Source organism: Lolium perenne, chromosome 5 (genome assembly GCF_019359855.2).
Source record: "Lolium perenne isolate Kyuss_39 chromosome 5, Kyuss_2.0, whole genome shotgun sequence".
Taxonomy (NCBI): domain Eukaryota; kingdom Viridiplantae; phylum Streptophyta; class Magnoliopsida; order Poales; family Poaceae; genus Lolium; species Lolium perenne.
This window is the reverse complement of record NC_067248.2, coordinates 67075774-67097788: the sequence shown is the minus strand read 5'-3', so window position 1 is coordinate 67097788 and position 22015 is coordinate 67075774. Positions and strand designations below refer to the sequence as shown.

The 22015-nt window shown below is 45.0% G+C and overlaps 3 protein-coding genes across 4 annotated transcripts; all 3 read right to left on the bottom strand.

Annotated features, from left to right (window-relative positions):
- Positions 1–1823: 1823 nt before the first annotated feature.
- Positions 1824–2322, bottom strand: LOC127299416 (uncharacterized). The gene has a single exon (XM_051329381.2). The coding sequence runs from the start codon at positions 2245–2247 to the stop codon at positions 2035–2037; it is 213 nt and encodes a 70-aa protein (XP_051185341.1). The 5' UTR covers positions 2248–2322; the 3' UTR covers positions 1824–2034.
- Positions 2323–3479: 1157 nt separating this feature from the next.
- On the bottom strand, positions 3480–4215 carry LOC127299415 (uncharacterized). The gene has a single exon (XM_051329380.2). The coding sequence runs from the start codon at positions 4140–4142 to the stop codon at positions 3882–3884; it is 261 nt and encodes an 86-aa protein (XP_051185340.1). The 5' UTR covers positions 4143–4215; the 3' UTR covers positions 3480–3881.
- A 1267-nt stretch (positions 4216–5482) lies between these two features.
- On the bottom strand, positions 5483–7929 carry LOC127299414 (large ribosomal subunit protein uL6m). 2 transcript variants are annotated; one of them, XM_051329377.2, is made up of 2 exons: positions 7743–7929; positions 5483–6098 (listed from the first exon to the last, which is right to left on the bottom strand). In XM_051329377.2, the coding sequence occupies exon 2, from the start codon at positions 6042–6044 to the stop codon at positions 5733–5735; it is 312 nt and encodes a 103-aa protein (XP_051185337.1). In that variant the 5' UTR covers positions 6045–6098; positions 7743–7929; the 3' UTR covers positions 5483–5732. The 2 variants fall into 2 exon arrangements, with proteins under 2 accessions (XP_051185337.1, XP_051185338.1); XM_051329378.2 differs by having other exon boundaries at positions 5483–6051.
- Positions 7930–22015: the final 14086 nt, after the last annotated feature.

The window sequence follows — 22015 nt, the reverse complement described above, 5'->3', positions numbered from 1 at the left end:
GACAGCAACCACAATGGTGATGAGGAAGCCAGTGTTGCGTGATGATCGTGGATTCTCTTCTTCTTTTGGTCCTTGAACTTGCTCTGTACTGATTGTTACTTGTTATATGTATTGGTGGTGCATTTGGTCTATAAAGTATGTATAAATTTGAGCTTGATTTTAGAAGGCTTGTGATTCCATAGACCTCAAGCCTTAAAACAGTATAAACCCTCGATACCGGTATCGTTTAATCTTAACCAGCATATCCCTAATTTCAGGAAGGTATCATTTAATCTCAGCCGTTCTTATGTTTCACCCAAAAAAATGTTTCAGCCTTGAAGGTCTATGGAAGCTCTAGCCTTTTGGAGTTATGCATTCAGAATGTTACTGTTCTACCTTATTGAGTTGTGAGATTACCGGATCAGTTTACATGTCAAACTGAAGTCAACTATTGTTCTTTTGCATAGGAGAGTTAAAATTAGTCAACTTTCTTTTTTGTGTATGGATTTTTTGCGCACATGTTCTTCCTCGACTCTCAACCCACCCCATACCCAAAGAATTGTTATCGAGTATACTAAAAAGCGCTTTATGGTTATGGGATTTTTTTAGTATCGCCTAGAGTTGCTCTAAGTAGACCTTTTTTTTTCAAACCATGCAGGAGAACTGCATGTAATCAAATTAGAAGGAAGAAAAGGCCAGAAAGAAATGACAAGGTGTTTTGGCTCCCGTGCTCCCGGTTTTTGAATTGTTTTTTAAGCGCAGTCAGAAATGTTTAAATATTCCGAACAAAAAGTGGATGTGTACAACTCGACATCATATGTACTCAGAAATTCGTTTCGCGAAAAATCGACATTTTGTCTGTCGTGTGCAAAAAAGACAAAATTTGGTGCTTAAAAAAAGTTTTTCACGAGACATTTCTTTGTCTTCTTTACACATGACACAAAAATCTCAGTTTTCCACGAAACTTAGCGTGCACACATATAATGCCGACATATACGCCGAATTTTTGTTTAGATTTTTCTGATATTTTAAAATGTTTTTTCTGTGTAGTGGGAGCATATACTCCCATGTTCAAAAGTGGATTTCCGAGAAAGAAAGGCCAGAATACAAAGAAAGGCTCTAAGTGGACCTGGACAACAAAACGCATTCATCACAGTTCTGAGGCTCCAAGGCTGCATGCGTGTCCATGTACATGCAATACTGGATCCGGCAAGTTTGGAAGATCACCTGTGTTCTGTGATCATCTTGCCTTGTGTTCTACCCAAAGCTGAACATGTGTGATGTTCCTGCTACTTACTACTGTAAGTTTAACTGGCGTGTTTGTGTGTGTCTGCAGATTATATGTCACTGTCAGAAGCTTAATGCTGACAAAAATAGATGCAAGTCATGCAACATGCCTGCATGCTCACCTCTCACAGGCTCACCACTGGGAAATGGCAATAGCAGGATGCAACAAGGAAGTAACCTATACTAGCTTTAGCTAGAAACAGTGTAGCCAAGACAGGTACCGTTCACCAAATCCAAGCTCGGTTACTGACTGAGTATGAGAATCATGCTCATCAGACCATTTGAGCATTGGAGCTAACCTTTGTTTTCTTTAGTACCAGACTACGAGGTCACACTCATCTCAGCTGGATTTGGATTCTTGCATGCTCTCCTTCTTGCTTTCCTGCACCACTCATATCCTCACTACTGCGACTCCACACCAAACCCTCTCATTTTATCTCACTGTCACTCTCTAACATATCGTCAGTCTAGCAGCATCTCGACAGAGTCACAATGCTAATTTTCTGAACAAGGAAAGATTCACATAAAGAAACTTTATTTATACAAGTGAACGAATCTAGTTATAAGCAAGGAACCAGTTTAATTATTGATCACAGAGACATACACCGATACAGTGAGTTGTACTGCACTAGAACGAACAAAGAGAGAACTTTCAGATAACTCAACTCAGCTGTGAACTGAACGCGAAAGCAGGAAACAACAACACGGCCACACATTTACACCCCGATGAGAGGACTGATACACATATGCGAAGACTTCAGAGACTGGTCAGGATCCGAGGTCTATGTGCACCCCGATGGCGATGAGGAAGATGGCGGCGAAGGAGAAGAAGATGACGGCGTGGACGACGATGGACACGGCGCTGGTGTGGAAGTTGCCAAACTCGATGAACCGGCACTTGCCGGGGATCTGGCAGAGGAGGCCCGGCGAGAGCAGGATGAACAGCACCAGAGGGATGAACACGCCGGCCCAGTCCTGCATTTTCTCCCCCTACCGTCTATGGGCAGACAGAAGATGCTCACTGCCTGTCTATAGAGCTTGCTAGCAAGTCTATGCAGTGTTATAGTGCCCATATATTAGCATGGCTGAGAAGGGAGGAGGTTGCAGCGGAGCTATCATCCATGTTTCACATACCATTCCATGGGGAAAAAATGTGAGGATCTACTTAACCACACCGGGCCAGGGGTAGTGAAGTCTTTCAAGTAACAAAAATGCACTTGGCACTTGGGACATGTAATTTATCTTGAACTACTTAACATATGTATTTTGTATGACATGCCATTGCTTTTTCTATCTGACATTATATCATGTATACATGATAATTCAGTTGTTTTTTATAGGTCTAGTGACAAGGGAAAGCCAGCAGGTTACTGCTTGCGTAGGAGCTAGTAAGAGGCACTTAATGGTAAGGGGAATTTGTCTCAAGAGTTGCGTTTTTTTTTTTTTTTTTGAGGGGCAAGAGTTACCTATGTGAGAGGAGTTCATGTAGCATGGCTTCAGAAAGGGAGGTCAGCTAGGTTAACCATTGGTTGGTGGGCACCTAACTAATAAAGTTGGCACTTCAAAGTCTGAATGATGCCCTGGATCGGAGGAGGACACCTAAATAGCCACACAAGTCTTACATGACAGTGCTAACTTTCTGACCACACGAACAGGATTCCTGATAAACACAAAGAAGTAAGGTCCTTGAGTCCTTGTTATCAAGTCACACCGGTATGTTACTGGGGATCCGAGTGTTTCCTTCTCCTACTATTACATACCCTTCTCTTGCCAAAGAGCAAATACATGACACGTGTGCGTCTATATATGTCTGTGGGTGAGAATGTATGTACATATCGATCGGGGAGTAAGTGAAATGTCTGCATCAGCTGCCAAAGCAAAAACAAGAATGGACTGCTGCTGCTGCTGTGATGAATGGAGGACCATATATATGCGCGCGTGCATGATGAAGCTTTTGGTTGCTTGCTTTGTTTCTGAACATAAATGATTTTTCTTTTAGAGCAATCGGCTTCGTTTCTGCCGTGGTTGTTCGTTTGTGCAAGCTTGTGTAATTTGCCACGACTGCTTTATGCAAACCTCTGTAATTTACATTCGTTTGTGAACTGGTGGACTAGCGTTCGTGCCTCTTGCTAGTATTTATTTAGGGGAGATGGTGACGATGGAGGTGTCTGTAAAATGAGAGAGGGAGGGATGTAAAACCTTATGGATTTAGGGACCGATCATGACAACTTCTTATATCTATCGGCTGTACAAATACCATCGCGGATACAAGATAGATGTTCGGATAACTACAGCTTCTAATACGTGTGACAGAATCTGAGAACCCATTCAGGCCGTGTACGCATGTCTGTCTAATTACTACCTCTGTCTATAAAATAAAATAAGATTTATCTTAATTTAAATGTACCAATACACTATTTAAATTTAGATAGATCTAAAACATCCTTTTATGGATGGAGGGGTACTAGTTTTATGCGCGCCTAGTTTAACAGAAAGGAGAGATGCATGCAAGCAAGCAACATATACCGTGGCGAATTGAAAAAAAAGACATATAGTATGGCTTGGTGGTCTGAACTCTGAAAGAGGCAAGGAGCTAGCTGAGCTGCTTCAGCCTCTCAGAGGCGCTCGAGCTCCGGGTTGTACACGTCGCTGGGCTGCGGAACCTGCTTGTGCGGCAGCGGCTTCACATCCTTCTCCTCCGTCGTCGTCGTCTTCTTCTTCTCGTCATCCATGAGCTTTTGTATGGCGCCGCCATCGTTCCCTCCTCCTCCTCCTCCTCGTTGATCCTCCGCCGTGTCTACACCGGAGAGCTCGCTCGGCGCACCGCGGCCGGCAACGGCGCCGTCGACCTCGCTTGCCTTCCCCTGCTGCTCCATGACTTCTATCTTTTGTTTGTTTATCGCCTCAGCCCTCAGTGACGCCTAGATCGCTTCCTCGACCGGTGCTTCCCTCTTCTTGTTTTGTATGCGCCTTCTCTGCCTGTGCTACGTGTGCAAGCACGCACACGCTTCGCCCAAAGCTGCACCACGTCGCAAGCCACGTGTTACGGTGACCGTGCGGCTCTCTCGTGTCCCTCCACGTATGGAAGTTGATGAGTGAGTAAATTAACAATGCTAACCTGGTGGGCTATCTCAAAGAAGAGGAACCTGGTGGTTTGGATTGCTTTTACATGTAACTGGCTATGGTATAATCTGCACCAAAACTAGTTTAAATCACTCTGGTTAACAAACAAAACCCCTCTGTAAATTCATGCGTTTGGACGGCGGACCGGCTTGCAAAGCGGGGGTGGCCAAATGGGAGAGTTTGTCCTCTTTGTCGGTGTCGTGACGAGACGGCCTCTCACCTTCTCTTCCAATGCCGCTTCTCTATACGGATTTGGAAGATGGTCAAGGATTGGCTTCACATACATGACTTCCATCCTTCCTCATGGGACGAGTTTGACAATGTTGAGCTTTGGTGGACCTCCACCGTGCTAGCTCATGGAGGCCGTAAGAAAGCTATGGCCACCCTCTTCATGTTGGTTGCGTGGGAGCTATGGAATGAACGCAACGCTAGGACTTTCAAGCATGTGGACACCATGCCTACAATCATCTTCGACCGTATCAAATCGGAAGCTAGAACTTGGGTTATTGCCGGTGCTAAACATTTGGGTTTTTTCATGGCGGGAGAGTAGGCTTTTGTGACCTCGGTGTGGTTGTAAGACTAAACTAAATCTTGGCTTCCCAAGCTTCTTCTTTATTAATGAATTAAGGCAAATCTTTTGCCTTTTCTTAAAAAAAAAAAAAAAAAAAAAAAAAAAAAAAGTTCTTATTGCGATGTGATTTAATTTTCACAGTAACTTTTATCAATACACTGCATATAGCAACCATAAACTAGCTAGGGGTATACGTAAACATGTTTGTACTCTTACAATTGTCAGACAGACATCTAGACATTCTACAGCAGCAGAGGTAGCTTCACAATTTGGTAGAGCTCCAGCTCCCGGCAGCCGAACGCACCCCTCCGCTATGTAAACAAATGGCGGCCTTCAAAACGCTTCCTACGTATATTCTTAACCTGGCAGAATTTTGGTGGAAATGTAGCTCATATTCACAAGGGATACTAGGGTAATGACTAGTCTGATGAACATAAATCTAAAACCAACAAGATAAAAATTTCCCCTGGCAAACAATGTGTCACGAAACACATTTCGCAATCTCCCCCAGACAAGAAAAGCTTCAAAGTAAATCATACCCACTAAGTCAGAAGATAGCATAGCTCAAGTCTGACAGAACTGAATCTGGTGCTTCGTTTGGTGGACCTGTTGAATATAAGCATTCCAAAATGTTGCGTTGGAGGAAACTATGAATCGCCTTGGCACGAGAAAACAACATCAACATCGCACCGCTACAGATAGAGAAACATCAAGAGATCAAAACCAGAACTCCAGAAGAATGGAAAAACGGTTTAGCCTGAAATTTCGTCAGTCACTTCTTCTGCTTCTTCCCTTGCTTCAGCTTCACAACTTCGTCCATGTACAATACGCCCTTCCCCTTGTACACCTCCGGAGATTTGCAGCTCCGGACAGCGCCTGCGAAATGGTGCACCTTGTCCTTGTCTATGCCGGTGCAGCACACGATGTTGGGTTTGAAGCAGAAGACGCGGACAGAGGGTGGGGCAGTGAACTGCACCTCATGGCTGTAGCCCAGTTTCAGGAACAGCTCGCGGCCTTGGCACTCTGTCCTTGCCTTGAAGCCAACTCCGACAAGCTTTAGGAAACGGAAAAACTTTGACTCCATCTGCAGGCTGGAACAAGGGTTCGCCCAGCAGTAAAATATTTGGTGCCTAGTTACCTTCACAAAAGAAAAATGAGAGTCGAGATTTGCTATCAGAACACTGGAAATTCAACTGGACAATGCACAAATACTGCCATTAGCGAGGTGAAAGCAGAAGATAAATATTGTATTGAGAACATCATGCATATAAGACAAGATCACTCTTGGATGAATTGTTTTCTAGGAAACCACAAAACGAGATAAGCGAATCAACAAGAACCATCCCATTCTCACAAACAGTACACAACTTCTTTAACTACTCAAATACTGAATAATAAGTAGAGTATTTGGAAGCAATAAAATTGCTTATCCCAAGTTGGAAACAACGAAAAATGTCACGTTTGAGACAGCAACCTACAATACCTCTGGAAAATATTAGAGATCAGAATGATTTGCTATTAGATAATAGGGATGGGGTGTGGCTAAGTTTGTTATGTCGTCTCTGTTAGCCAACTACTGAATTGCACGTGTGGCTAACCATGCAACTACTCGCTGTTTCTGGCAAATAGCACTATCATGTCTGAAAAGACATTGCTAAGTATCGTAGATGCAGATGTTCTGCAGGAGGTGCAAGAGGTGGAGGATGCTAACGTGAATGCAGCCTTAGGCAAGGGTGCAGAACAAAGAACGACAAGCAGAATTGTAGAGGCATACTTGCCAGATCTTACGCATATACAAATAGCAAAGAATTCCGAGTTACATAGCCAGGTACTCCCTCTGTGCCATAATATAAGATGTTACTTGTTGTAATAACATCTTATATTACGGGGCGGAGGGAGTAGATAATAGCTCAGAAAGTATCCTCATTTCTAAACCCGAATAAACAACCGAAAGAACTGCAACTGCTAAGCACCTATCAGTCCTTTTAACGGTACAACAGGATAATGCTGAAACACTATTTGGACAGCTATAATGTGGTCATGGTTATACACCAGTTCTCCCCACACAAAAAAACACCATTTGGAAAGATATAGTGCACTCATGGATATACTCCATTTTTATCAAAGGTCCACTGGAGATCATCCACATCATTTGTGCTAGCATCAAATCTCAGACATTTATGCTACTCCCTCCGTCCCATGGAACATGTCGGAGGTTTGTCAAAATTTCGATGTATCTAGAAGCTATTTAGTGTCTAGAGACATTCAAATTTATTCAAATCTCAGAAAAAATTCATAGAGACGGAGGGAGTACTTTCGATGTTTCTCTTTACCCCAAACAACCACCGAAATCCTTAAATCTCATGATTTACTGTTTCAACAAGTTTGGTCACTTGGTCCACTATGAAAATGGACAGAGCATATACCTAATCTAACAGCAAGCCTATAATCGATTATAAAATATCGCAGCAATAGAAAAAAAGTCATACTAAGTAGGCCTGCACAAAATGTGAATGTCCTCAGCTACAGACTACAGTCTGCTCAAATGCAAGTTCATATAAATCCTACTGATCAGGGGCGGACCTAACTTGGGGCATGGGGGTTCAATCATTTTTTGGGAATATAAACTACTCTCACTAGTCCATAACGCAGCAAGCAAAGCAAAGCACGATAGGGTTCGCCACTAGCAACAACAAATTAGAAATCAAATAATCAATCCAACTCCGCCCAGATCTCCATTTCCGGTAGTCCAGTGCAGCGGAGGACTGCGAGAGAGGAGTACCTTGACAGTAGAGTGCTGCGTTGGAAGAAGGCTCGGAGCCTGGTCGGCGCACGGGCGCAGAGATTCCTATGAGTCGGCGTCGGAGTCTGGGATCAACGGTGGTGCCGCCGCCGTCGCTGGGAACAGTAATGTTTCCGGGCGGAGCGATAGAAGAGGAGGCACCGGGCGCTGTGGGCCAGATTTTTTAGATGGGCTAAACGTCTATAGGATTTATGGGCTAAAACTACACGTATTGGATTTGACCATGCAGGCATCATCTACAGAGCTGGGCATGCAAGGCCCATCCAAAGTTTGCACATGGGACTTCAAATTCGAACGTGCACATGTACGTATACTTATTAAATCAGTGGCGTTTCTCTCAAAAAAAAATTTAAATCAGTGGCGCAGGCTATTCCCACATTTTCGATGTCCTGTTTTAGATTACCGAGAGGCCTCTGTCAATCTATTAATTCTATGCTGCGGGGTTTTTAGTGGGGTAGCAAGAACGAAAAGAGGAAAACAGCGTGGATCTTTTGGGAGACGATGTGCACACCTAAGTTTGCAGGTGGGCTTGGCTTCCGTGGCATTGAGCTTTTCAACCTGGCGATGTTAGCAAAGCAAACTTGGCGGATTTTGCAGAACCCGGATACTCTCAGCTCAAGGGTTCTCAAGGCGGTGTACTTTCCATCGACAAATTTCCTTGAAGCAACACTGGGCTCATCCCCCTCTCGGATTTTGCGAGCTATAGTGGAGGGAAGAGATGTGATGGCCCAAGGGCTGATCAGAAGGATAGGCACAGGAGAAACAACACATGCATGTAATACCAACCGGCTCCCGCGTGATTTCATGCTTCGTACACTGGCGTGTTTGAAGGACGAACCACTCATACCAGTGTCATCGTTTATTGATGCAACATCAGCAACTTGGCGAAGGAACCTTCTTGAGGAGTATTTCTTACCAATGGATTGCGACATCATTCGGGCTATTCCGCTAAGCACAAGGAGGATGACCAATTGTTAGTCATGGCATTATGAGAAGACCGGCGTTCTATCAGTCCGCTCAGTCTACCATATGTTATTGCAAACGAAGAAGAGGGGATAAGATTGGCTGGAGAATAGACCAGCTGCTTCAAATTCAGTTAAGGAAGGCTAACTCTGGCAGCAGCTTTGGAAAGTACAAGTTCCCTCCAAGCTGTGAGTATTCCTATGGCATCTTGCCCATCAGTCTCTGCCAAACGGGTGAAGTGCGCCATCACCGCCACATGGCCGAGACAAGTGCATGTTCCATTTGTGGAGAAGCTGATTCATGGAGGCATTCACTCCCGAGCTGTTCAATGGCACGGTGTGTCTGGGTGCTAATGGATGCGTCTGTTACTGAACATATGTGTCGATCAGAAGAGCCCTCTGATGCGTGTGGTTGGCACGTCCGTTGGGAACCCCAAGAGGAAGGTGTGATGCGCACAGCGGCAAGTTTCCCTCAGTAAGAAACCAAGGTTTAATCGGACCAGTAGGAGTCAAGAAGCACGTTGAAGGTTGATGGCGGCGAGATGTAGTGCGGCGCAACACCAGTGATTCCGGCGCCAACGTGGAACCTGCACAACACAACCAAGATACTTTGCCCCAACGAAACAGTGAGGTTGTCAATCTCACCGGCTTGCTGTAACAAAGAGTTAACCGTATTGTGTGGAAGATGATTGTTTGCAGAAAACAAGAGAACAAAGATTGGCAAGAGATTGTATTTCAGTAAAGAGAATTGGACCGGGGTCCACAGTTCACTAGAGGTGTCTCTCCCATAAGACGAACAGCATGTTGGGTGAACAAATTACAGTTGGGCAATTGACAAATAAAGAGAGCATGACCATGCACATACATATCATGATGAGTATAGTGAGATTTAATTGGGCATTACGACAAAGTACATAGACCGCCATCCAACTGCATCTATGCCTAAAAAGTCCACCTTCAGGTTATCATCCGAACCCCCTCCAGTATTAAGTTGCAAAGCAACAGACAATTGCATTAAGTATGGTGCGTAATGTAACTAGTGACTACATCCTTGAACATAGCACTAATGTTTTATCCCTAGTGGCAACAGCACAACACAACCTTAGAACTTTTTGTCACTGTCCCAGGTGTTAATGCAGGCATGAACCCACTATCGAGCATAAGTACTCCCTCTTGGAGTTACAAGCATCTACTTGGCCAGAGCATCTACTAGTAACGGAGAGCATGCAAGATCATAAACAACACATAGCATAACTTTGATAATCAACATAACAAGTATTCTCTATTCATCGGATCCCAACAAACGCAACATATAGAATTACAGATAGATGATCTTGATCATGTTAGGCAGCTCACAAGATCCGACAATGATAGCACAATGGGGAGAAGACAACCATCTAGCTACTGCTATGGACCCATAGTCCAGGGGTAGACTACTCACACATCACACCGGAGGCGACCATGGCGGCGTAGAGTCCTCCGGGAGATGATTCCCCTCTCCGGCAGGGTGCGGCGGCGATCTCCTGGGTCCCCCGAGTTGGGATCGGCGGCGGGGGCGTCTCCGGGAAGGTTTTCCGTATCGTGGTTCTCGGTACTGGGGTTTTCGTCACGGAGACTTTTTATAGGCGAAAGGGCAGGTCAAGAGGCGGCACGGGGGCCCCACACCACAGGGCCGCGCGGCCAAGGGGGGGCCGCGCCGCCCTAGGGTGTGGCCCCTCCGTGGCCCCTCTTCGTCTCTCCTTCGGACTTCTGGAAGCTTCGTGAGAAAATAGGCCCCTGGGCTTTGATTTCGTCCAATTCCGAGAATATTTCCTTACTAGGATTTCTGAAACCAAAAACAGCAGAAACAAAGAATCGGCACTTCGGCATCTTGTTAATAGGTTAGTTCCAGAAAATGCACGAATATGACATAAAGTGTGCATAAAACATGTAGATAACATCAATAATGTGGCATGGAACATAAGAAATTATCGATACGTCGGAGACGTATCAGCATCCCCAAGCTTAGTTCTGCTCGTCCCGAGCAGGTAAAACGATAACACAGATAATTTCTGGAGTGACATGCCATCATAATCTTGATCATACTATTTGTAAAGCATATGTAGTGAATGCAGCGATCAAAACAATGTATATGACATGAGTAAACAAGTGAATCATAAAGCAAAGACTTTTCATGAATAGCACTTCAAGACAAGCATCAATAAGTCTTGCATAAGAGTTAACTCATAAAGCAATAATTCAAAGTAAAGGTATTGAAGCAACACAAAAGAAGATTAAGTTTCAGCGGTTGCTTTCAACTTGTAACATGTATATCTCATGGATATTGTCAACATAGAGTAATATAATAAGTGCAATAAGCAAGTATGTAGGAATCAATGCATAGTTCACACAAGTGTTTGCTTCTTGAGGTGGAGAGAAATAGGTGAACTGACTCAACATTGAAAGTAAAAGAATGGTCCTCATAGAGGAAAAGCATCGATTGCTATATTTGTGCTAGAGCTTTGATTTTGAAAACATGAAACAATTTTGTCAACGGTAGTAATAAAGCATATGCATCATGTAAATTATATCTTATAAGTTGCAAGCCTCATGCATAGTGTACCAATAGTGCCCGCACCTTGTCCTAATTAGCTTGGACTACCTGGATTATCACCGCAATACATATGCTTTAACCAAGTATCACAAAGGGGTACCTCTATGCCGCCTGTACAAAGGTCTAAGGAGAAAGCTCGCATTTGGATTTCTCGCTTTTGATTATTCTCAACTTAGACATCCATACCGGGACAACATAGACAACAGATAATGGACTCCTCTTTTAATGCTTTAAGCATTCAACAACAATTAATAATTTTCTCATTTGAGATTTGAGGATTGTTGTCCAAAACTGAAACTTCCACCATGGATCATGGCTTTAGTTAGCGGCCCAATGTTCTTCTCTCACAATATGCATGCTCAAACCATTCAACTCAGTGTAGATCGCCCTTACTTCAGACAAGACGAACATGCATAGCAACTCACATGAAATTCAACCAATGAATAGTTGATGGCATCCCCAGTGAACATGGTTATCGCACAACAAGCAACTTAATAAGAGATAAAGTGCATAATTACATATTCAATACCACAATAGTTTTTAAGCTATTTGTCCCATGAGCTATATATTGCAAAGGTGAATGATGGAATTTTAAAGGTAGCACTCAAGCAATTTACTTTGGAATGGCGGAAAATACCATGTAGTATAGGTAGGTATGGTGGACACAAATGGCATAGTGGTTGGCTCAAGTATTTTGGATGCATGAGAAGTATTCCCTCTCGATACAAGGTTTAGGCTAGCAAGGCTTATTTGAAACAAACACAAGGATGAACCGGTGCAGCAAAACTCACATAAAAGACATATTGAAAACATTATAAGACTCTACACCGTCTTCCTTGTTGTTCAAACTCAATACTAGAAATTATCTAGACCTTAGAGAAACCAAATATGCAAACCAAATTTTAGCATGCTCTATGTATTTCTTCATTAATGGGTGCAAAGCATATGATGCAAGAGCTTAATCATGAGCACAACAATTGCCAAGTATCACATTACCCAAGACATTTATAGCAATTACTACATGTATCATTTTCCAATTCCAACCATATAACAATTTAACGAAGGAGAAACTTCGCCATGAATACTATGAGTAGAAACCAAGGACATACTTGTCCATATGCTACAGCGGAGCGTGTCTCTCTCCCATAAAGTGAATGCTAGGATCCATTTTATTCAAACAAAACAAAAAACAAAAACAAACCGACGCTCCAAGAAAAAGCACATAAGATGTGATGGAATAAAAATATAGTTTCAGGGGAGGAACCTGATAATGTTGTCGATGAAGAAGGGGATGCCTTGGGCATCCCCAAGCTTAGACGCTTGAGTCTTCTTGATATATGCAGGGGTGAACCACCGGGTGCATCCCCAAGCTTAGAGCTTTCACTCTCCTTGATCATGTTGCATCATACTCCTCTCTTGATCATTGGAAACTTCCTCCACACCAAACTCGAAACAACTCATTAGAGGGTTAGTGCGCAATATAAATTGACATATTCAAAGGTGACACAATCATTCTTAACACTTCTGGACATTGCATAATGCTACTGGACATTAGTGGATCAAAGAAATTCATCCAACATAGCGAAAGAGGCAATGCGAAATAAAAGGCAGAATCTGTCAAAACAGAACAGTTCGTATTGACGAATTTTAAAATGGCACCAGACTTGCTCAAATGAAAATGCTCAAATTGAATGAAAGTTGCGTACATATCTGAGGATCATGCACGTAAATTGGCTTAATTTTCTGAGTTACCTACAGGGAGGTGGACCCAGATTCGTGACAGCAAAGAAATCTGGAACTGTGCAGTAATCCAAATCTAGTACTTACTTTTCTATCAACGGCTTAACTTGGCACAACAAAACACAAAACTAAGATAAGGAGAGGTTGCTACAGTAGTAAACAACTTCCAAGACACAAAATAAAAACAAAGTACTGTAGGTAAAAACATGGGTTGTCTCCCATAAGCGCTTTTCTTTAACGCCTTTCAGCTAGGCGCAGAAAGTGTGTATCAAGTATTATCAAGAGATGAAGTGTCAACATCATAATTTGTTCTCATAATAGAATCAAAAGGTACCTTCATTCTCTTTCTAGGGAAGTGTTCCATACCTTTCTTGAGAGGAAATTGATATTTTATATTACCTTCCTTCATATCAATGATAGCACCAACAGTCAAGAAAAGGTCTTCCCAATATAATGGGACAAGATGCATTGCAATCAATATCCAAGACAACAAAATCAACGGGAACCAGGTTATTGTTAATGGTAATGCGAACATTATCAACTTTACCCAAAGGTTTCTTTGTAGAATGATCAGCAAGATTAACATCCAAATAACAATTTTTCAGCGGTGGCAAGTCAAGCATATTATAAATTTTCTTAGGCATAACAGAGATACTTGCACCAAGATCACATAAAGCATTACAATCAAAATCTTTAATCTTCATCTTAATGATGGGCTCCCAACCATCCTCTAACTTTTTAGGAATAGAGGCTTCACGCTCTAGTTTCTCTTCTCTAGCTTTTATGAGAGCATTTGTAATATGATGCGTGAAAGCCAAATTTATAGCACTAGCATTAGGACTTTTAGCAAGTTTTTGCAAGAACTTTATAACTTCAGAGATGTGGCAATCATCAAAATTCAAACCATTATAATCTAAAGCAATGGGATCATCATCCCCAATGTTGGAAAAAATTTCAGCAGCTTTATCACAGTGCAGTTTCAAAGTAGCTTTTAGCAGCTGTGCAGTTTTTCGCGCTTTGCATTCGAAGTGGAAACATTGCTAACACCAATTCTTTTATTAGTATGAGTAGGAGGTGCAGCAACATGTGTAGCATTAGCATTACTAGTGGTGGTAATAGTCCAAACTTTAGCTATATTCTTCTCTTTAGCTAGTTTTTCATTTTCTTCTCTATCCCACCTAGCACGCAGTTCAGCCATTAATCTTATATTCTCATTAATTCTAACTTGAATGGCATTTGCTGTAGTAGTAATTTTATTATGATGATTCTCATTAGGCAAAACTTTTGATTTCAAAAGATCAACATCAGCAGCAAGACTATCGACTTTAGAAGCAAGTATATCAATTTTCCCAAGCTTTTCTTCAACAGATTTGTTAAAAGCAGTTTGTGTACTAATAAATTCTTTAAGCATGGCTTCAAGTCCAGGGGGTGAACTCCTACTATTGTTGTAAGAATTCCCATAAGAATTACCATAGCCGTTGCCATTATTATAAGGATATGGCCTATAGTTGTTACTAGAATTGTTCCGGTAAGCATTGTTGTTGAAATTATTATTTTTAATGAAGTTTACATCAACATGTTCTTCTTGTGCAACCAATGAAGCTAATGGAACATTATTAGGATCAATATTAGTCCTATCATTCACAAGCATAGACATAATAGCATCAATCTTATCACTCAAGGAAGAGGTTTCTTCGACAGAATTTACCTTCTTACCTTGTGGAGCTCTTTCCGTGTGCCATTCAGAGTAGTTGATCATCATATTATCAAGAAGCTTTGTTGCTTCACCAAGAGTGATGGACATAAAGGTACCTCCAGCAGCTGAATCCAATAAATTCCGTGAAGAAAAATTTAGTCCTGCATAGAAGGTTTGGATGATCATCCAAGTAGTCAGTCCATGGGTTGGGCAATTTTTAACCAGAGATTTCATTCTTTCCCAAGCTTGAGCAACATGTTCAGTATCTAATTGTTTAAGATTCATTATGCTACTCCTCAAAGATATAATTTTAGCAGGGGGATAATATCTACCAATAAAAGCATCCTTGCATTTAGTCCATAAATCAATACTATTCTTAGGCAGAGATAGCAACCAGTCTTTAGCTCTTCCTCTTAATGAGAAAGGGAACAATTTTAATTTTATAATGTCACCATCTACATCTTTATACTTTTGCATTTCACATAATTCAACAAAATTATTAAGATGGGCAGCAGCATCATCAGAACTAACACTGAAAATTGCTCTCGCATGACAAGATTCAGTAAAGCAGGTTTAATTTCAAAGAATTCTGCTGTAGTAGCAGGTGGAGCAATAGGTGTGCATAAGAAATCATTATTATTTGTGGTTGTGAAGTCACACAACTTAGTATTTTCAGCGTTGGCCATTTTAGCAACAAGAATAAAGCAAACTAGATAAAGTAAATGCAAGTAAACTAATTTTTTTGTGTTTTTGATATAGTAAACAAGATAACAAATAAAGTAAAACTAGCAACTAATTTTTTTGTATTTTGATTTAGTGCAGCAAACAAAGTAGTAAATAAAACTAAGCAAGACAAAAACAAAGTAAAGAGATTGAGAAGTGGAGACTCCCCTTGCAGCGTGTCTTGATCTCCCGGCAACGGCGCCGTAAATTTGCTTGATGCGTGTGGTTGGCACGTCCGTTGGGAACCCCAAGAGGAAGGTGTGATGCGCACAGCGGCAAGTTTCCCTCAGTAAGAAACCAAGGTTTAATCGGACCAGTAGGAGTCAAGAAGCACGTTGAAGGTTGATGGCGGCGAGATGTAGTGCGGCGCAACACCAGTGATTCCGGCGCCAACGTGGAACCTGCACAACACAACCAAGATACTTTGCCCCAACGAAACAGTGAGGTTGTTAATCTCACCGGCTTGTCAGAATAAAGAGTTAACCGTATTGTGTGGAAGATGATTGTTTGCAGAAAACAAGAGAACAAAGATTGGCAAAGAGATTGTATTTCAAGAAAGAGAATTGGACCGGGGTCCACAGTTCACTAGAGGTGTCTCTCCCATAAGACGAACAAAGATGTTGGGTGAACAAATTACAGTTGGGCAATTGACAAATAAAGAGAGCATGACCATGCACATACATATCATGATGAGTATAGTGAGATTTAATTGGGCATTACGACAAAGTACATAGACCGCCATCCAACTGCATCTATGCCTAAAAAGTCCACCTTCAGGTTATCATCCGAACCCCCTCCAGTATTAAGTTGCAAAGCAACAGACAATTGCATTAAGTATGGTGCGTAATGTAACTAGTGACTACATCCTTGAACATAGCACTAATGTTTTATCCCTAGTGGCAACAGCACAACACAACCTTAGAACTTTCTCACATCGTCCTGTGTGTTAATGCAGCATGAACCCACTATCGAGCATAAGTACTCCCTCTTGGAGTTACAAGCATCTACTTGGCCAGAGCATCTACTAGTAACGGAGAGCATGCAAGATCATAAACAACACATAGCATAACTTTGATAATCAACATAACAAGTATTCTCTATTCATCGAATCCCAACAAACGCAACATATAGAATTACAGATAGATGATCTTGATCATGTTAGGCAGCTCACAAGATCCGACAATGATAGCACAATGGGGAGAAGACAACCATCTAGCTACTGCTATGGACCCATAGTCCAGGGGTAGACTACTCACACATCACACCGGAGGCGACCATGGCGGCGTAGAGTCCTCCGGGAGATGATTCCCCTCTCCGGCAGGGTGCCGGAGGCGATCTCCTGGATCCCCCGAGATGGGATCGGCGGCGGCGGCGTCTCTGGAAGGTTTTCCGTATCGTGGTTCTCGGTACTGGGGTTTTCGTCACGGAGACTTTTTATAGGCGAAAGGGCAGGTCAAGAGGCGGCACGGGGGCCCCACACCACAGGGCCGCGCGGCCAAGGGGGGCCGCGCCGCCTAGGGTGTGGCCCCTCCGTGGCCCCTCTTCGTCTCTCCTTCGGACTTCTCGGAAGCTTCGTGAGAAAATAGGCCCCCGGGCTTTGATTTCATCCAATTCCGAGAATATTTCCTTACTAGGATTTCTGAAACCAAAAACAGCAGAAAACAAAGAATCGGCACTTCGGCATCTTGTTAATAGGTTAGTTCCAGAAAATGCACGAATATGACATAAAGTGTGCATAAAACATGTAGATAACATCAATAATGTGGCATGGAACATAAGAAATTATCGATACGTCGGAGACGTATCACCCTCTGCAAAGCAATGGCTATTCCTGATGATTATTCCTGATGATGGAGTCCCTATCGGAGAAAGATTTTGCGAGGATCTCGATTACCCTCTGGGCAATTTGGCATGCAAGAAGGAAGGTGATTTTTGATGATGAATTTCAGAGTCCGCTCTCTACCTTTGCTTTTGTTGAAAGCTACCTAAGGGATTTGTCGATCTCTGGAGCTGTGCGGACAAAGGAGAAGGGCGTAACTGTTAGCCACCCGAAGTGGATTCCCGCAATCTCCAGAACAGGCTCTAGCGGTGTCGTAGGTGCAGTGTGTCGTTCAGCGGAAGATCTCTTTCTTGGAGCGACCATATTGACTGTCGATGGAATCTTTGACACAACAATCATGGAGGCGCTCGCGTGCCGGGAGGCGCTGGCCCTAGCAGCAGACTTAAACCTCCAGAGTTTTGTTGTGGCAACCGACTGCCTCAGTATGATCAATAGTATGGAGCAACCCTTCAGAGGAACATACAGTATGATCATGGAAGAAATAAAATTGACGGCGGGAAGCTTCACTCATGCTGCCTTCAAGTATGAGAATGGCCTTTCAAACTCTGTAACACATTTGATGGCTCGTAGTGCAGTAGTGACGTCAGGCTTAGTTTTTACATTCCCTGATGATCTTTGTATCCCTTTAAACATTGTTATGGGTATACTTCATGGGTGTACCATCGGCAGTGCCTTGATCCGGCAAGTCCGGGTGGCCCATAGATGGTGATGTGGCATGTGGCCCATCGGACAGCCCAGTTGCTGTTGATCCTGAAGGATGAAGTCCAGCCCAGGATAGGGAAGCCGGATCCCAACCGACTTTCGGAGGAAGCCGGATCCGTTGAGGCCCATATGGAACCCGGATCCAGTACGACGTAGATGGGAAGGCGGATCCTTGACGTACACGGCAAGACATTGTACTGTAGTTAGGCAACTTGTAATCCGGCTAGGACTCTCCATGTAAACCCTAGATCCGTGCGCCTTTATAAGCCAGATCCCGGGAGCCCTAGAGGCACAACCACAACTCATTGTAACAACGCGAAAGCGCCCAGATAATTCCAAACAAGCAGCAGTAGACCCTGTCATCGTGCAGGTGTTCCGAAGCTGGGTAAATCGCGTACCACCGTCCCGTGTGCACTCCGCCCTATGGCCCCTACTTCTTCTCCCCCTCGTGAGGATCCCTCCTCCGAGGTACCGTCGAATAGGCAACGACAGTTGGCGCCCACCGTGGGGCCAGCGGCGTCTGGAGGCCGGAACCGGGAGGGTTCCACCATGGGAAGCTACAACGACAACATCGCTGTGGGGCGCGTCCTTTACGCCGGAAACCTTCCGATCGTCCCTCCGGACGAGTGCTGGATTCCGTCCAAGACAATCCCCGTCAAGCTCTCCATCGTCCCAGTCGGCGGCATACATCTTCATCGGCGAAACCGTCGATTCCGACGGAAACCCACTGGTAAGTAACGCTGACGCGACCGCCGCTGAGCAGAACGCAGTCGCGAAGATCCGATCTGAGATGCTGGAGCTTCCTAAAAAAGATTCCGCCTTGGATCTGGAAAAATCCAAACCCACCCAATCCGCCCCTGAGCATGAAATAAAGGTGGAAGACCAATGCAGATCCGCCTGGGTCTCCCAGGTGTTAGAGAAGCACAGGTGTCACTTCGTACACTTCTTGGCCCATACCGCCGGAACCGCCCCTCAAGAAGCCGGAGCTGGTCCCGAGCAGGTTGAGGCACCGGAAAACAGCGTTGCTCCGGATCAGCAGGAGGCTGTCGGGGAAAGCAGCGCTCCGGGTGAAGAATCAATCCTGGGTAACCTAAGCCCAATTTCCGGGGATGCCCCCTCCATGGATATTGAAGAGTTCGATCGCAGGGTGAAGGAATACGGATACGGTGATCAGCCTGAAGTTGAATCCGCCCAGCCTAAACAGGTTCTCGCAACCTTGGCGGCGCTAGATCAACGGGAATCAGAGGATGAGAACACCCACTCCGACCCACAGCCATCCCATGCAGGATCTCCGCTCTCGCGGGAACGACCGCATAAGGAAGTCTTGTCCCCAGAAGAACTGGTCGCGCAAGCAGGCATGGACGCAATCGCACACTCGGATATCCTCAACAAACTCATAACTCCTGAAGATGCAGTAGACCCGGAAGCGCTAGAAGCTAAGAGGCAGGAGATGCTGGCAACAGCCAAAAAGTTTGCCACCACCGCAGCAGCAATGCTTGGCGAGAGGAAAGAGGCCGCGAACTTCGTGGACAATTTTCTCCAGCGCGAACGTGAGGTGGATGAATCACTGGTGAAAGTCAAGCAACTCCGGAAGCATTGGGAGGACAAGATCACTGAGGCTCAAGAGGAGGTCGATAAGATCCGGCGAGAAACCATAGCTCCCCGCAAGATCACCTTTGCAACTCCAACTGAGCAACAGCCGTTCGCCACTCCAAAGGACAATATGAAGAAGGCTGCGGAGATCTTGAAGAAAAAGGACGAGGAGATCGACATCACCTACGTCTGTACGCTCGTCGCTTCAGCAATGAAGCAGCACAGCAAGGCAGATACTTCGCGCAAGTTGGAATCCAACCCGGAACATTGCATCTCTACCGCGCAGAAGGACGCCTACGACAATCGTCATCGTGATGATGAATCGCGAACCGGATCCTCGGAACGTAGAAGGAAATCTAGAGAACACCCAAATCCAATCCCTGTACCATCAAAGACTCCTCCATCAGATCCAAGAAAGGGAAAGGATGCAACGTACACTGGTAGGGACAAGTACCGAAATCCCTCACCTCCGCCCAAGGGGTATCCGCATCCCCCACCTCCTCGCCGTCGTAGTCCAGCCGGAAACACCAGACCCCATGGGCCTGGTGGAATCAATATCCGCGACAACGTGCTTCCTCCGAGGAATGAGAACAGGGAGCGTACGCCGGAACCTCGCCGAAGCCGGAACACTTACCGTGAGCCCGAGCCTAGGAGGAGCCGAAATGAAGAGCGTGACCCGGAGCCTCGCAAAATCCGGAACGATGGAGGCAGCCAACACCATGGTGAAGGCAGCCACCGAAGCCGGAGTCAGCACCATGAAGCGCGGGGGAATCAGAAGGCAGAAGCAAAAGGTCGCATCGGCCCCCTCGCAGGTCTCCTTCCCCACCACCTAGCGGTGGAGGCGGAGGTGGAGACGGTGGCCGGAGATCTCGCTCACGTTCAAAAACCCCTCGCAGTGGCCCGCGTGACGCACGGGAACATCTCAATGAATACAAAACTGATTACATCGGCCCAAAGTGCTTCGGCAGGATGATTCGAGAGGAACCAAAGCCAAGGATGAACCTCAATCTACCCGGAAACCTGAAGCACTATGATGGCACCGAAAGGCCGGATACCTGGATCGAAGATTACTACAATGCAGTGACCTTTGCCAGAGGAACCCCTAACATCGCCTGCCGCATGCTTCAGCTGTACCTTGTAGGTCTAGCCCGGATCTAGCTCAGCGACCTCGAGAAGAACTCCATCTTTTGCTGGTTCGACCTGAAGAACGCCTTCGAAAAACACTTCAGGGGTACCTACAAAAGACCTGCCACAACAAGTGATCTACAAGCCTGTATCCAGAAGAAGGGTGAAACTTCAAGGAACTTCCTCACCCGTTGGCTAGCAACTAGGAACGAGTGAGAAAATATTGATCACACCATGGCTATGCACGCCTTTATAGGTGGACTGCAGAGAGGAGGATTGCTGCGGCACAAGCTTACTTGCTTGGCTAACGCAAACAAACTGACTTTGGATGACATGATCTCCATTGCCAGCGATCATACTGCCGCCGATGACGACGGAGGCGGAGATCTCGCTGCCACAGCAATTCCCCTGCATCAGCAAAAGAAGAACCGTGATAACGGAAACAGTAGCGGCCATAAGTGGAAAAATCCCCCTGATGACCAGAAGAGTGGCGGATCTGAGATGGTCGCCATGGCCTTTCAACGCGGAGGTCAAGGAGGTGGAAGAGGCCGCAGTCGCGGAGGCGGAGCTGGCAGGGGCCAGCAGCGTAGTGATGAGGTCACCGCTTCCGGATCCCGCGCTCCCCAAACTTACGAAGAGTACAGAGACATGCCCTGCCTGGCCCATCTGGATCCGGCTACGGGGAAGTCCACTCACACTAACCGCAACTGCAAGTGGGTCAAGGATCTGAAAAATGACCCAGAAGCAGGATACAAGCGAGCCCGGAAGCAACGCCCACGCGACAAAGGAGGCAAGGGCAGGAACAAGGACAAAGAGGAAGACAGTTCCGAGGCGATGGATGAGGATGATGCTTCACCGGATCCCAAGGAAGGATCCGCAGCCAAAACCAACCCCTTCGTCAAAAAGAGTGCGGGCGCGTACCACACCTTCCTCGGAACCCCAACAGTCCGTGCCAGCAAGTCAGCTTTCCGGATCCTGAACGCCACAGTTCCAGCTATGCCGCAGTATGTCAGGTGGTCGGAAGTCCCGTGCACATTTGATAGGCAGGATCATCCTACCATTGTGCCAAAAGAGTGCTACGCCTTGGTTGTAAGTCCCCGCATCGACGACTATGACTTCTCCAAGTGCCTCATGGATAGCGGAGCCAGCTTGAACATCATGTAACTGGAGACTTTGGAGCGGATGAACCTTACCAAGGAACAGCTTAAACACAGCAACACTGAGTTTCATGGCGTGGTTCCAGGTAAAAAGGCAAATTCCCTCGGCAGCATCAGACTT